The 17,235-nt window shown below is 36.4% G+C and overlaps 1 protein-coding gene across 1 annotated transcript; it reads left to right on the top strand.

Annotated features, from left to right (window-relative positions):
* The first annotated feature begins 726 nt into the window (after positions 1-726).
* LOC130035878 (butyrophilin subfamily 1 member A1-like) lies at positions 727-14,898 on the top strand. The gene is made up of 9 exons (XM_056127807.1): positions 727-784; positions 1,702-2,049; positions 6,126-6,407; positions 6,504-6,671; positions 7,458-7,478; positions 7,574-7,600; positions 8,634-8,660; positions 9,976-10,002; positions 14,249-14,898. The coding sequence occupies exons 2-9, from the start codon at positions 1,743-1,745 to the stop codon at positions 14,896-14,898; spliced, it is 1,509 nt and encodes a 502-aa protein (XP_055983782.1). The 5' UTR covers positions 727-784; positions 1,702-1,742.
* The last annotated feature ends 2,337 nt before the right edge of the window (positions 14,899-17,235 follow it).

The following is a 17,235-nucleotide window of genomic DNA, read 5'->3' as shown; positions in this document are numbered from 1 at the left end:
ATTTTATGAAAATTTAAGAGACTTTCTAAGATCTCACATTTTCTAAAATCTGATGTTATTTTGACATATGAGAAAAAATATCAAAGAATGGACATTTGTACACTCAACAGCTGGTAATTAGAGACCATTACTGGTATTGGAAGAAAGATGAGGAGCTTCACAATGCCTTCATCTCGGTAATAAGGACCTAAACAATGTGAGTATTGCATTTTGGTGTGATGAGTAAAGAAGAAAGTGAGGAAAAGTGGACAAGGATATGAGCACTAAGAGAATACAAGTCAGATTTTAGCTGTGCCTTCATCACATGGTAATGTGCTGAGAAAGTTTTCTGAAATCAGAATAGTGTATTTGTTAAAGTTATCTTTCACAGCAAATACTTATAGCCTCCTGTAATTATCTTCCTCCATTCTAATGATTCTTATTTAAGAATGTATTTTAGTAATACGGTAGATGGGTTTATCTCAGAATGGACCTATTGAGATATAACTGTTTTCTTGGAAAAGAGAATAATCATTTTTTTTGTGAGTGCAAATGAATTACTACTGATTCTTGAAAGAAAAGCTAAGGATGTTTAAGAGCTTTAGGATACCATTTCTGAAATGCTGTGAACATCCTTACTGATAACATTTAATCTGTAGATTCAATTATGTCTTTCATAAAGCTAATTTCAGAACTTGCCTCTACGTGATACTTTCTACTCTGAGAAAGATGTATTCCATGGATTTCTCTTTGTCAAGAGACCTCTTCACTATTTTGCTTCTTCAGGTGACCATATGGAGATCAGGTAAGAATACTTTATATTTCAATACTTTTGTTATCTGAATAGAATGATTGTCACTCATAATTTGCTGTACATGCATCAGTTGATTTTAAATCTTTTAATCTTTGTGTAATGATTTTATTTTTCCATAAACCACACTGCAAAGCCTGGCAAGATCCCCATGGCGTATTCAATATGCCAAAACCCAGTAACAATGATGGGTCTAATTCCCCTAACCCTGAAAGAGCCTCCAAGGTGGAACTTGCTAAAGTTTCAGGACTAGAACGAATGGAGATATTACTGGTGCCTGCTCAAGGAAATCGATGAACAACGGGATGACAGTGATACAGTGATATACACAAAAGTAAATTAGTTACTATATGATTAAAGAATAAGATTATGTAGGATTGCTTCATTAATAATTTCTAATTCATTAAAGTATCAATAATATAAGCAATCTTTTTTTTCAATATCTAATTAAAAAATTTTGAAGGTTACATTTGGGACCATACCTGGTAGTGCTCAGGGTTAGATACCCGTATATCTATATTCAAGTATCACTCTTGGTGGACTTGGGAGATCATATAGAGTGCAGAGAATTGAACCTCCATTGCACACATGCAAGTCAAGTCTCCTCCTTGCTATATGATATTTCCAGTTCTATCTTAAAACTTTAACTTCATCATTACCAATATTACTTTCTTCTTCATATAATTACCAATATTGAAATTAAAAGTTATTTTTAAAACATGAGTCTGTTTCATTGATAAGGAAGAATTGTTTCAGTCTTTTATCATATTTACCTTGAGTACATGTTGCAAATATGTGCAATGTGAATGAGGAAACACTATGGACTCTATTGCATCAGCATTGATACTGTAGTGTGAAATGACCAGAAAAGTCACACTTATGCTATTTACATTTGTCGATCTATTCCATAGATTCCTTCCTGGTGGTTGGACCTTCAGAACCTATTGTGGCTATGTTGGGTGCAGAAACAGTTCTACCCTGTCGTGTGTCACCAGCCATGAGTGTGGAGAACATGGAGCTGCGGTGGTTTCGGTCCCAGATCTCAGAGACTGTGTATGTGTATCAGGATGGAATGGAGCAGGTGGAAGAACAAGTAGTAGATTATAAGGGAAGAACAGAATTAGTAAAAGATTACATCACTGAGGGAAGAGTAGCTGTGAGAATCTACAGTCTTCGGGTCTCAGACAATGGGATTTATAAGTGCTTATTTAAAAAAGGAAATGATTTTGAAGAAGCCACTTTGGAGTTAAAGGTAATAGGTAAGTAATTAGTTTCAAATGAAGATCACTCTAAGAGTAATGTCGTGTCCTATAGTTGATTTGAGGAGAGATTAGTAAATAGGAAACAAAAAGAAAGGCAGGTATCTAGGAACTGGTCAATATCAAAGAAAGAAAATTGTACCCTGAATTTTCAATTTCTATATAAATTTATCATGCTTTAATCTTAAATTAAATCTCTTTTTATAGCTATCTACCATAAAATATATCACTTATTGCCCACTTGTGTCACTCACAATGTGTCTTGAAAGAATGTATCATTATTACCAAAACATCTCCTCAAATATCGGTATTTGAGTCACTACTGTGATGGGTAAAAGCTCAGGATATGAAATTAAATGCGTGAGGATGTCACTCTGAGGGTTTTACCCGTATGAACTTGTGTTATAGAAAAAAGAAGTCGTCATCACAATATTTGTTAAGAAAAGATTCGATATATAGTGACTAAGTAAAATATTCACTGTCACTGTCCTCCTGTTGTTCATCGGTTTGCTCGAGCAGGCCCAGTAACGTCTCCAATTGAAGACTTTGTTGTTACTGTGTTTGGCATATCGAATACATTACGGGTAGCTTGCCAGACTCTGCCGTGTGGGCGAGATACTCTTGGTAGCTTGCCAGGCTCTCCGAGAGGGGCGGAGGAATCGAACTCGGGTCAGCCATGTTGGCTGTGTGCAAGACAAATGCCCTACTGCTGTGCTATCGCTCCAGCCCCAAGTAAAGTATAAATAGACAATTTTTAACAGAGGTACTAGGGCCTGAGAGACAGTATAGGAGGGAGAGAATTTGTTTTTCGTGTAAACCCCAATTCTCTCCCCTGTGCACAACATCTGCCTCCCCCTCCCCCCCCAAGCATCACTAGCAGTAAGCCCTGGGCTCAACTGGGTATAGTCGAACAGGAAAAAAATATCTTATGTAGTTCCAAATTTGTAACCGACTTTAAGATAAAAATTTTTACAGTACTAGACATAACCTCATGGAAATTAGAGTTAATATAGATTGTTAACTGATAATTGTAAAAACAAACTCAACCTTAATAAGTAGCTAGATAATTTCATTTCCACATTAATTTTTAATTCAGTTAACCTTTGTTCAATACAACTCTATGTTTAGAATGGCACTCTTTTTTGTTTCTATTTATCAACATTAGTAAATATGTTGTCTGATCATTGATTATAATACCCCAAAAGATGCAAGTATAATTTATTCACTACTTATTATTTGCTAGGTTTTTGTGTGGTTTATTTTCCCTCAGAAGTTAGTTTAATCATTTATATTTGTTTACTTGGTTCAAAAATATTAGTATCTCTCAGAGAATTCAAAGACGATAAACTGTCATTCACACTGCTTTCTGTTTTTCAAAAGTTTTAGTACTCCAAAACAGATCAGGATTTGATAATAATAATATAATTCTCATATTCTTAATGTATGTTTTATCTCTAGAAATAGGGTAATACTGAATCAGATGATACTACCGAAGAGATAGTACAGGAAGCAAGTCACTTGCTTTGCATTCCCTATAGCATCTGTGACTATGATTCAAATACTCATATGGTCTTCTGAGTGTTTTTTCAGGGCCCACTTCTGATCACAACAGACCTAGTAAAAGAGATCCCTGAGCTTTGAGAGATGTGCATACCCCACAAAAAAAAGGAAAGAAGGAAAAGAAAAGAAAAGAAAAGAAAAGAAAAGAAAAGAAAAGAAAAGAAAGGGAAAGAGAACACCTCACTGTATTATTTGGGCTATAGAGAAAGACAGGGATTAATTTTTTGCCATGCATGTAGCTCATTCTGGTTTGATCCCTGACGGTGGACATGGTCCTTCAAGCACTATCAATAGTGATACCTGAGTGAAAAGTCATGAGTAAATTTGAACACAACTAGGTTTGATTAAAAAAATGATAACTAGATACAATAGATCCATACCCTGTTATATTAATGGTTTTGCTTATTTTGTTTTGGCAGGAGGTCTCTACAAGCAGTGATGAGGCATTATGTAGACCCTTCCCAGTTATTATAAGGCAACTTCCCTAGTAGTTTAATAGGATATAGTGTTCCTCAGGCTCTGGAATGCCTGACAGTCTCTAATGCCACCCCAGTAATACTCTTAAGACTCCATGGCCAGTGGTAGCTGTGGTGCTAGGAACAAAACAGGGATTGGCTGTATATCTTAACCCCTGTATTATCTCTATTGCCTATGATACCAACTTTTTAAAATGTCTCAAAAGTCATGTTCTTTATTACTCTGTAAAAGCAGATAGTTATAACATTCTGGTGATGGAATGTTTTGATGTTTTGATGTAAGTAAGTGCTAGTGAGAATCATGGAAGAATCTGACTGCAGAGTTGCAGAGAATAGGCTTGAAGAAAAAACTAAATAGAATGGAATATAATCATCTTTATTTTTAATGTTATTTTTATTAAGTTGTCCACTATGATTTATTACATTCAATATTCCGACATCAATCCCACCACCATTACATATTCCTACCACCATTATTTCCAATTATTTCAATCACCATCCAAGCTTGCCCCACTAGCAGGCCCTGAATAGTTTATTTTGTATTGCTTGTTATAAATAATTCACTAAAATGATCAAAAAAGATTTTCTTAGAAGAAAGTGCGTGAAGATTCTTGTATCTCACCATGGAGAAATTAAGCCCATTTATAAGAATTAACTAACATATTGTTACAAGTTATCCCTTGTGTGTTAATATTTTCTTTATTGAGATTAGTTGCCTTCTACTTTACCTCCCATTCAATAGCACAGCGGGTAGGGCGTCTGCCTTGCACGCAGCCAACATGGCCGACCCGAGTTCGATTCCTCCGCCCCTCTCTGAGAGCCCGGCAAGCTACCGAGAGTATTCGATATGCCAGACACAGTAACAACAAAGTCTCCAATGGAGACGTTACTGGGCCCGCTCGAGCAAATTGACGATCAACGGGAGGGCCTTTACTTTACTTTACTTTACAATTCCAATGTGGTGTGCTACTCCTGGTATATAAGTAGTGTAGATTGTGAGATGTTGTTTCAGGAATACTAAAAATTTGGATTTGGTGATACAGCTGGAGTTAAATTTTTAACTCGATGGTGACTTTGGGGTCTAGGGGAATCTCTGCAACTTTTTGATCTCTTTTAAAATTTATGTATGTGTCTCTGGATTATGGTTAATTAATAAGATTATGGCTCCAAATGAAGTTCATGGTCATGACTGGCAGGCTCCCAGAACAGGGAGATGGGTGCAGGTGGTTATCCCCAACTCCTTGAGAGCTGGAGATTTCAGTCACAAAACCTGCATACCTAGATTTTTCTACAGATTTGTTCCTGGATGAGGCTCATCTCAGGTCTGTGGAGTCCAGCCATAAGCATGGCATAAACTGGATTATTAATGTTTCTGGCTGCCAGTGCACCGTTTGAACATGCAGTGGGCTCACTTGCCCTCCTCTAGGATGCCCTGAATGAAACTCAGCCTGGCATAGGGTCTGGAGTGATCTGTGCAGTTTGTTGATCTCTTCTGAGATTTAAGTTGAAATGTTTGTAAACAAATAGGAAAAAGATTACCTTGGCTCCATGATGAATTCCATAACTATAATCCCCACTTCTAATATATTCTCAATTATAGGAAAATAAGAAAATTTGGGAGAAATTTAAAAGAAAAATGTTATGGAAATAATTATCAATTTAAACAAAATTATTCCTTTTATTGAGACTCAGATAAACAGAATAAATAGACACAGATATAGGTCATTCAAATATATATGGTGTTCTCAAATGATTCAACTTTTCCAATTTTTGTCTCATCCTATTGTCTCTTTATATCAATTACAAATATTTCTTGGTAAAGAAGATGTGAAAGTCATCAATATGTTCTTTTATTATCTTCAAGTCTTTTGTGGCTTTTGAAGCATAGGTATGTATTTACTTCATAGGATAAAAAAAGAAATCTTGTTTCACTCATAGCATGGTACTTCATCTATCATTTGATGTTGGTACTCCTGTGTAATATTAGGGACTTAAGGACAAAATGTAACCAAATCTCAGATGAATGATTTTCCCCTCCAGGTCTGGGTTCTGGACCTCATGTTTCTATTGTAAGTCCAGAAGATAAAGGAATAAGGCTGAGATGTACAGGCAAAGGGTGGTTTCCCCAACCTGAGGTACAATGGAACAATGCAAGAGGAGAGAAAATGCCATCCCTCTCTGAGGAGGAGACCAAAGATGAAGATGGGTTGTACAATATACAGGCATCCATCATTGTTGAAGACTCCTCAAACAGAGAGGTGTCTTGCTCCTTGAAGAACCCCTTCTTTGGACAAGAGCAGGTGGAAACCATTTCTATTCCAGGTCAGTGTTGTTAATTTGGAGTACAGGACAGGAGCAATGAGGGAATGTTTATGATCTGCTGTGTAACTTTGATCAGTCTTGTGGGTTCTGGGTCAGAGCCCTTTTTCCCTAGGTCCTCTCCATGGAAGGCAGCATTTGCTGTGACATTTTTCCTTCTTGGAATTTTCGTGTGTTCTGTTTTGCTCCTGGCCTGGAAAAGACAACAGGAAAATAAGAAAACACGTAATATCCAGGAAGAAAAAAACAAAGAAACACAAAAGAGAGGTAAAATAGAAATATGAATTCATGTATTAGTTACATTATTGTGCATATGGATAACTTTTAGAAGATATTTACATGTATAATATTGAAATGAAATATAAAATCCACCTTTATTAGATAATATCAAAGATTGCTGAGACCACTCTCCACAGGCATGAAGGTACTGGCAGAGGAACAAAGGCATGTGGGTCCTGGGGCTGAGATCTCCAAGCCGGATCAGGACTGGGCCTCCTTCACCCATATCCTCCATATTCCAGTAGGCAGGGGTCACACCCACCAACTGGTCCCCTGGCCGTGTAATCCCATCAACGGTCAAGACCCAGAGACTATAAAACCCAGCTCCCGGAAGCTTATTATCATATTATCTCATTCTTATTTTGGACAAACTGGCAGGCTACTGAATGTAACCTGCCCACACGGCAGAGTCTGGCAAACTCCCTGTGGCATAACCAATATGCCAAACACCAGTAACAATGATGGGTCTCATTCTCCTAACCCTGAATGAGCTTTGATATGGCACTTTAATGAAAATCTCAGGGCTAGGATGAAGGAGACGTTACTGGGGCCTGCTCGAGGCAATCGACGAACAACAGAATGGTCGTGATCGTGATTGTGATCAAAGAGTGTGTTAGATAGAAAAACACACTGGATAAAAATGAAATTAAGGGGATATGGTCAAAGTGATTTTAAATTTAGGTAAAATTCTTGATCTAGGTATATGAAAATTATGTTCTACAATTTACAGTCTAGAAAATAAACCTTATATATATTTTTTTTTTTCATTTTCAGAATCACTTGAGAAACAGCTTTGTAAGTCTTCCATTTTCTTTGCTCTAATAGAAGAAAGATAATCCTTACTCCCCAGCATGTATCTGGCATCTTACCAACTTTTTTTTACTTTTCAGTACAAAGGAAAGAGTTATATCAGCAGGGTGAGTTATGTTGATGATATGGCTGTGTCAACCATCTTTGTTACCTTTCTTCTAATCACTTCCTATTAATCTGCTAGTAAGCAAGGGATCCCTTCCTATAAATGCAATAAGATGGTCATACACACACACGAAACTCAGTAGTGGACATGTGAGACTGACCACAGGGTCATTACATGATTTGCTTGTCAATTCTGCTTACATTCTAGAGAAGGTGATTCTATAGACATTAAAGACATTAAAGATGCATGAGAGTTGCACTTGGGATGTCAAAGGTATATTGTAAAAAGATGAGTTATCTCTTTTTCTGAGAAAGTATGTAATTAATTTGTTTGAAGTTTTATAATTAATAGGAAATTTAAGTCTGTTAGGCTGAGGACCATGTGGGATTCCTATTATTTTGTTAATAGGGAAATTAGCCAAGTGCAATATTTCTTCTGCTAATTAGAGTGCTTTTGTGCTGAGAGAAGGAAACTTATAAGAGCTGTTAACTCACACTGAAATATGTGGTTTTATTATACAATATCCCAATTTGAGCCTCTCTTATATTTCCTCCTAAAAAACAATTCCTCGTATTTTACCACAGACATATTAGTGGAAAGTGGAAAACGTAAGAAATAGTAGCACGGTAGCACTGCCATCCCATGGTTCATCAATTTGCTCGAGCAGGCACCAGTAATGTCTCCATTGTGAGACTTGTTGTTAATGTTTTTGGCATATCATACCACGAGGAGCTTGCCAGGTTCTGCCATGCAGGCGGTATACTCTCGGTAGCTTGCCTTGACTCTCCGAGAGGGGCAGAGGAATCGAACCTAGGTCGGCTGCGTGCAAGGCAAACACCCTACTTGCTCCACTATCACTCCAGTGATAGTAGATATAAAATAAGAGAAGCATCCAGAATATTCACTGAGGTGATAAATACACAAACATAACACTGTTATAAACCTTCAGATTTCATGTGGTTGCAGCAATTTAATCCTCTAAAGTGGTTGAAAAATTCATGAACAGAAAATCTAATTTCTTTGTTCTTTTTCAGATTGGAGAAAAGCACAGTTATATGCTGGTAAGTAACAACAATTTAGTCTGCAGGTTTAGAGAATTCTATGTTTTTATGAGTCCCATTTTATGCATTTTCTTATGTAGGAGTAATGCTATTTATTCAGCCACTGATTAACTGATTGAATTGTGCATGAACTACACCTTACTTTTTTTTTCCATTTTTTATAATTTTATTTATTGGATCACTGTGAGAGCAGTTACAAAGCTTTGGAGTCTAAGTCTCGATCATACAGTGAAACACCCGTACCTTCACCAGTGCCCATTCTCCACCCCCAATAACCCCAGTATCCCCCCATCCCTCACCCTCCCCCTACCTGTGGGGTAGATGATTTCCACATTACTCTCTCTCTACTTTGATCACATTCAATATTTTGACACCAGACCCACCATTATTATTTGAGATTTTACTACAACACTCAGATCTTCTGAAAAGGCAACAGTAGACAATTTGTTTTCTATTGCTGGTTATGAATGATGTCGCGTGGCTGCAGTAGTGGATGTGCAATTTTGAAATTCCGAAATTCTAACACTTAAATCAGGAGGGATTTCTGCCAAAACCTGCTGGTTTCCGAGATTTTCTCCTGAGTCTCTGGGATCATGACCGTTAAGCAGCTTGATCAGGAGCCAGAGAGGCCATTCGTGGGTGATGACTTGGGGTCTTGTTGGGATGGAGAGGACAGGACTGGCTACACCCCCATCCCGTGAGGCCCAAAATGTCTCGTCAGTGCGGGCCCAAACCTGTCTGTCCAGTAGCCTTTGGAGGATGGTGGCCACCGGGCTGCCAGGGAGAACAGGTCAAGGCACAAAACCTATTCCCACATGGGTTGGCCCAGCACTGGTAACCTACTGCAGGGACCAGATGCATTTCTGCCAAAAGCCGCTGGGTTTAGAGATTTGTTTCTGAGTCTCTGGGATCATGGTCATTAAGCTGGTCAATCAGGAACCAGAGAGGCCATGCCTCCGATTATATAGCTATGCCGAAGGTGCTTTGTGGGTGTGTTTCCCACATACCTAAATTTTGGCTGTTTACTTTCTTGGTAAACTTTGCTCCAAGTTGTTGGGGTCTGGCCAAAGGCACAGCAGCAATTTTGGGGTATCTGGAAGTCTGAAGGCGTCATCAGGCTGCTGATGCACTCACCTCACAGTTACAGGTTAACCTACTGGTGGCACCATTACCCCCGCCATTTGATGCATTTTTAAGAAATGTGCCATTTTCTGTGTTTTTTTCCAATTTGGAGTCTGAAAATACCACAGGGATATGAGGTTAAGCATATTAACATCACTATTGTCTTATTTATCTGTGTTTTTTTTCATTTTAGACTGGAGAAAGGAACAGTTCAAAGCAGGTGGGCATTATTAAAATTTTAATATTTCCATAAGAAAAAACTGGTGGAGAATAGGAATTTCTTTTTAAAATTGATGCGTAATCAGACATTTAATTTACATAGTAGATTTATTAAAATAAATTGTATAATAAATAAATGTATAATAAATAAATTATATTATACAAATCATTGTGTTAAAATTATGTCTATTGCAAGAATAATCTGAGAAAGAGAAGAACCTGTTATATTTTAGTGTGAGAGGGAAATGACCCCTAGTCTAAGAGTTTTCAGTCTTAAATTGATTATTATTTTTTAATTTATGCTACTTACTCTGACTATCCCTGCATGCACACACATATACTAGTTTTTTTAATCTTCCAAAAACAAAGTTTAATGTCCTACATAAAATTGCTACTAAAAATAATTATTAAACCTGTTTTTAAACAAGAAATATATTAATCATTATTAGTACTAATGCAACTACTAGTATTGTCATTACTATACAACTATTGGAAGGTAAAATTTATGAAGTGTTCATCATAGACAAATCATAATGCTAAGTTGTTGATATATAATTTTGTCTACTTACCAAACTGTCCTAAGTTAAAATATTATGATTATATAAAATCAATAAATAAAGTGTGACTTAAATTTTTATAACGGTCACATGGTCATGGTCCTCCCATTGTTCATCAATTTGCTCGAGTGGGCCCAGTAACATTGTGAGACTTGTTACTGTGTCTGGCATATCAAATACATCACAGGTAGCTTGCCAGGCTTTGCCGTGTGGGCGAGATACTCTCGGTAGCTTGCCAGGCTCTCGGAGAGGGGCAGAGGAATCGAACTCGGGTCAGCCATGTTGGCTGCGTGTAAGGTAAACGTCCTACCGACTGTGCTATCGCTCCAGCCCAAATTTTTAAAAATAAACTTTTTATTTACTTTTGGAAGAGCTGAAGAATGATAGGCAAAGTATTATTCCAAAACCAAAGTACACCCTTATGAATGGGAAAATAAGTACACACTCTGGCAAAAATCTAATATCTAAGATATGCCAGAAATTCACAAAACTCAACAAAAACATCCAGGGGAAATGGGAATGAAGGCTAAAGAGATAGTACAGCGATTGTGTTGCATTTGTGGCCAGCATACGATCTTGATTCTTGGCAGTACACAATCCCTTGAGCATCATAAGGAGTGACCCCTAAGCATAGAGCAAGAGTAACCCCCAATCACCACTGGTTATGCCTTTAGCACTTAAAAAATTATGTGAGAAAATGAACAGAAACTTTCCCAAAGGAAACACCCATTTCATAAACTGCTTTCATCAATGATTACTAGGGAAATCAAAATAGCAGTGACTTTTCACCTCATAAAAGTAAGAACAGCACACAGTTCTTGTCCAGAGCGATAATTTTCAACTATCTTTGTGGTCCCTTCTTTATCCCAAGGGCCTTCTCCAGCATTTGAAGTAAGCTTTCAACCATGGAACAATCCTCCTGGTCCTTATTTCTACTGTCCTTGTTTCTATTATATTTATCTCATAGTATGCTTTTTTAAAAATTTCTAACAAATAAACCCACTCATTCTATGTCTATCCCTCTCCTTCTGACTCATTTCACTCACCATGATTTAAAAGCAAGTTTCATAACTTCATTTAGAAGCAAGTTTTATAACTTCTTATATATTTTATAAATTTTTCCTAACATCTCCATAGTATTTCATTATGTAGATATATCATAGTTTCTTTAACCAGTCACCTGTTCTATAGCACTCAGGTTGTTTTCAGACTCTGGCTATTGTGAATAGTGCTACAATGAACATAGAAGTAGAGATAGCAATTCTGCTGTGTGTTTTTGGGCCCTCAAAGTACGTTCCCAGGAGTGGTATTGCTGGAATGGTATGGAAGCTCAATTTCTAGTTTTTTGAGCAATGTCCATATTGTTTTCCCAAAAGGCTGGACCAGTTAGCATTCCCACCAACAATGAAGAAGAGTCCCTTTCTCCCTGCATCAATGTCAGCATTGGTTACTCTTATTTTTGATGTGTGCCAGTCTTTGTGGTGTGAGATGGGATCTCATTGTTTTGACCTGCATCTCTCTGATGATTAATGATATAGAGCATTTGTTTTATGTGTCTTTTGGCAATTTGCATTTCTTTTTTGAAAATGTTTTTGTCCATTTCCTCTCCCCATTTTTGGTCCACTCAATACCTATATTGCAAACATAATGCCCCAAAGGAGAGAGATACTGAGAGACTAACAGAAAGAGAGAAAGAGAGAGAGGCAGAGAGAGAGAGAAAGACGAAAATTGTCTGCCATGGAGACAGGATGGAGAGATGGTGGCAGGAGAGAACTGGAAACATTGATGGTGGGAAACATACACTGGAAGGATGGATGTTTGTTGGAACACTGTATGACTGAAACCTGACCATGATCCACTTTGTAACTATATCACGGTGACTCAAAATTAATTAAGTAATTAATTAAAAATTATATATAAAAAAGTGAGAATAGCCTGCATCAAAAAGACCCGAAACAGTAAATACCGGGGGGGAGGGATTGAATAAAAAGGAATATTCATTCCCTGTGGTGGAAAGTAACCTGCTTAAAGATATTTGGGAAAAATAGAATACTCAAAATATAAAAACAGAGACTAGAGAGATAGTATAGCAGGCAGGACGCTTGTCTTACATGTGGCTGACTTGGGTTTGATCCCCAGCTTCCCATGTGGTTCCCTAAGGCTAGGCTGCTAGGAGTGAAACCTGAGCACAGAGCCAGAAGTAAGTCTGAGCACCACTTGGTGTGATCCTAAATGAAACAAAAATATAAATTAAATAAATAAAATATTCATATAAAATCCCAGCAACTATGCTCGTAGATGTCAATCACAAGAAGATAAAACACTAATTAAAATGATATATATATACACACCTACGTTTATTGAAATCCAATATTTACAATATGACTATTAGAATAGTTACATTAGAAAGAAAAATAAAGAATCAAATGGCCAACAATTAGTGGATAAAGAAATTGTGGTATATATACACAATGGAATTCTATTCAGTGATAAGAAAAGATGGAATCTTGCTTATTCTTGTCATTTTGTTTCACATTTTCCCTGTATCAAGTGATAATGAACCTTATATCATATGCTTATTATCTATCTGTCTCAGTTTGTGAAGTATCTGGTCAGTTACTCATCTTATTTTTGAAGCGTATATGTATATGTTTATATATATATATTATTTTGTGAGCTCCTTATGTGTCTTGAATATCTTGCCAATTATACGACATATGGTGTGTGAATATTTTCTCCTGTTCTGTAGCATGTGTTTTCATTTGTATGATTAAAAAAACCAGAGAAACAGCACATACATGCAAAGAAAATTTTAGTCCAGATGTTTGATGAATGAACATAAATAGAAATCTTGATTAAAATCTCAGCAAATATATATCAACAATAGGTTAAGAGAATTATACATCATTAGTATATGGGAATGAATTTCAGATATTCAAAGGATTACTGAACATAAGAAAATAAATTAATGCAATGAATAGCATAAACAAAAGGAAATTTAAAAGTATATAACTATATCAATATATTTAGAACAGGTTTTGACAAGATTCACATTATATTGTGATTAAAGCTCTCAACAAATGGAGTTAGAAAGAACATAGCTAAGTATTGTAAAAGATTAATACTACATGGCAGATTAATACTAAATTATACTCAGTAGTGTAAAACCAGGGGACTGGAGCAATAGCACGAATAGGGTGTTTGCCTTGCATGTGCCCAACCCGGCTTCTATCCCCAGCATCCCATAGGGTCCCCCGAGCACCGCTAGGAGTAATTCCTGACTGCAGATCCAGGAATAACCCCTGTGCATCGCCGTGTGTGAACCCAAAAAGAAAAAAAAAAGTGTGAAACAAAAAATATTTTCCTCCAAGTTAAAAAAAATAATATTCGCTCTGATTATTAGTTCAGTATAGTTATTTTGGCCTTATTCAGAGAATTTATCCTCAAAAAAGAAATAAAGGATATTCAGATAGCAAAATAAGTAAAATATATCACTATTTGCAGATGACATAATAATACACTGAGATCATTCTCAAGATTCCATTAACCTTAAGAATTTTAAATAAGACAATTCTCTTAGATGGTCTCATCCCATCTAGAAAAATGTTACACAAGATTTTGTTTGAAAGTGTTCTTCTATTACCTATGTATAGTGGAATGACCTTAATTTTTTCCTTCTACCACCTGCAGTGGCTGTTACTCTGGATCCCGATAAAGCTCATTCCAACCTCAGCTTATCTGATGATCAAACAAAAGTTTCAATGAAAAATGCTCCTCAGAGTTCTGATATTTCCACAGAACAATTGCAAGAGGAATCGGAAACCATATACAGTGTTCTGGGAAAGAATTCCTTTACAGATGGGAGACATTATTGGGAGGTAGAAGTGAAGACAGAAGAAAACACTGAAATAAGATGGGCTCTGGGTGTTTGCTCAGATACAGTGATGAGAAGTGGGTGGTTTGTAGAAAGTCCAGATAGAAATTTCTGGGTGTTCGGTTATGAAGATGGGAAATTCAAAGTTTTCACCTCCAAGTCTGAGTCCCTATTGCTGAGGCAGCAACCTAGCAGGATTGGAGTTTTCCTGGACTATGAAGGTGGGGACCTGTCCTTTTACAATATGAATGATGGCTCTCACATATATTCTTTCACTAAAATCACCTTCTTTGGTACCCTTCGTCCTTATTTTAGCCTTCAGGGTGCAGTCATATCTGTGATTACATGCCAAGATTCAGATCATGCTGAAAATCAATTCAATTCTTCTCAAAAAACATCTGTACCTAATGTCAGCAGTAATGATATAGATGTCCCTCAAGAAGCCAAATCTCTACTTTCTTCATAAGAAGGGAGGGTCAGCACCTCTGCTGAATTTGACCGAGTTTCTTAGAGCTGTGTTCTCTAAGAAAGCTGTACCTGAGAGATGAGTAGATCAGGTCCTATAGATATAATTTCAGTCAGTTCAATGAGGAATAGACATAAAGAGAATAAGGACATGGAAAAATATATGGGGTAATATCCTTTAGTGCTTCTATTGGAATAATTCATTTTTCTTTTTACACAGCAAGAATTTCTTTCAAGAATACTGACAATAAATATATGGTTACCGTTCTGTTTAGATACTCTGTGTTTTATGAAGGAAAAAGCTAAAGCTTTATCTAAAAAAACCTAGAAGTCAAAATTAATACCTTAGTGGAGAGTCCTTGGTATTTTGGCAGTTATAAGGTATAGAAACTGTGAACATCAAAACCATAAATATTAACATTTATTGTAAATTTATAAACATGCCACCTAAATTATAATTTATACTAAACAATAAAAATGTGCAAGGCAAACGCCCTTACCGCTGTGCTATCGGTTGGAGCGATAGCACAGCGGTAGGGCATTTGCCTTGCACGCAGCCAACATGACCGACCCGAGTTCGATTCCTCCGCCCCTCTCGGAGAGCCCGGCAAGCTACCGAGAGTATCTCGCCCGCATGGCAGAGCCTGGCAAGCTCCCCGTGACGTATTCAATATGCCAGACACAGTAACAACAAAGTCTCCAATGGAGACGTTACTGGGCCCGCTCGAGCAAATAAAAATGTATTCTAAAACTCTCTTAGTTGTTTTGTTAGCATACAAAGAAAATGGTGGGTTTTGAAGGGAAGGTTGGAGTTGAAGAAATTCTCATGCAATTAATTATTAGAGATACACAGAACTATGTTTCTCTTATAAAAGTTAACAACTCAAGTTAGTCCTTGATAACCTAGTGTCTTATAGCTTTTATGTTTTAAATTTTCTAAGGTTTGGGGAGAATTGGTAAGAACTATAATCCATATTTAGTGTTTCATACATATATATGTATTAAGTGTTCTAAATATAATCCATTTAGAATTGTTTCCAAGTCTCCTAGGATGGAAGAAAAAAAATTGTGCGTGTTTTGAGTCACAACTGGCTATACTTTGGGTTTATTTTGGTCTCTTCTCTGAGATATCACTCCTAAAGGTGTAGGCAGTACCATATGGGAATCTAGATATCGAATTTGGGTCAGCCGCTTACAAGGCAACACCCTAGCTTCTGTAGTATTGTTCAAGTCACTGGAATAAAAGTCCCAGAATTACACACTTGAGTTCTAATGAATATGTAAATGAAATTAACATTGCATTTTGTTATCATAAAAATAGTAAAACATGAAATGAAGAGTCAATGATAACATTCTTCTTTCTGACGCTATTCTTATCACTCTTAGGAGGTTTCTGTGTTTAATGCTATTAAATATTTTAAACTATTTATCACCAAGCTTACTTTTTTTCAAGATGTTAAAATAATATTATTCTATATTTAATAATTTTTTAAATGTATTCAATATGCCAAACACAGTAACAACAAGTCTCACAATGGAGATGTTACTGGGCCCGCTCAAGCAAATCGATGAACAACAGGAGGATAGTGACAGTGACAGTGATTTTCCTGGTAATAAAATGAATCTGCTTACATTCACTTAAATATGTGGAGATATTATAAGATCCTTAAGTCACATACTCTCTAATGATCTCTACTGGTAATGGAAGATATATTATCTTACTGAAATGTCCATGGTATACTAAATAGAAAATTAAATATTTGAAACCATAACAAATAAATGTAGACTCTAGAATATTAATTTCAATGATAGTAATGAGAAATCTTGTAAAATAAATAGGAAAAATAAAGATAGGAGAAATGTAGAATAATTGTGGGAAATGTTAAGAGATACAGCTAAGTGGGACCAAATATTGAGAAGTTATTTTTAGATTAAATAGGAAAAAAAATGAGAAGGTATTTTTGGATATGAGGATCCTGGACCTGGAGTAACAAAAAAAAATGTAATTAGTACCAAACTATAGAACAGGTAATGATGAAATGAAATAGAACAAGTAATGATGAAATGAAATAGAACAAGGAGGAAAATTGATTCAGTTTTGGATAATATCCTATCACTTATTCACTCATTGGTTCTTCAAAATCTGGACATTAGAGATTACAAGGAAATGAGCAATGAAAGAAGGTTGACGTTCTATAGGAATTGAAATCATAGCATTAGTTGTGACACTTTATATAATATTTTCTCTCTGTGTAAGGCAGCAAGCAACAAAAGATCAATGTAACCCATGGATTCTGGCAAAGTAATGACCTTGAATTCATCATTTGACTCCATCAGT

This window comes from Sorex fumeus, unplaced genomic scaffold (genome assembly GCF_029834395.1).
Source record: "Sorex fumeus unplaced genomic scaffold, SorFum_2.1 ptg000063l, whole genome shotgun sequence".
NCBI lineage: Eukaryota > Metazoa > Chordata > Mammalia > Eulipotyphla > Soricidae > Sorex > Sorex fumeus.
Note: the sequence above shows the minus strand (reverse complement) of the source record. Positions and strands in the feature narration are given on the sequence as shown.

What these genes read in the sequence shown, in the direction of transcription:
- LOC130035878 (XM_056127807.1), top strand. Translation starts at nt 1,743, where the DNA reads ATGTTGGGTGCAGAAACAGTTCTACCCTGTCGTGTGTCACCAGCCATG. An exon ending in TTTGGAGTTAAAGGTAATAG is followed by an intron (nt 2,050 to 6,125) that starts GTAAGTAATTAG and finishes TTTCCCCTCCAG; the next exon opens with GTCTGGGTTCTGGACCTCAT. An exon ending in AAAGGAACAGTTCAAAGCAG is followed by an intron (nt 10,003 to 14,248) that starts GTGGGCATTATT and finishes TACCACCTGCAG; the next exon opens with TGGCTGTTACTCTGGATCCC.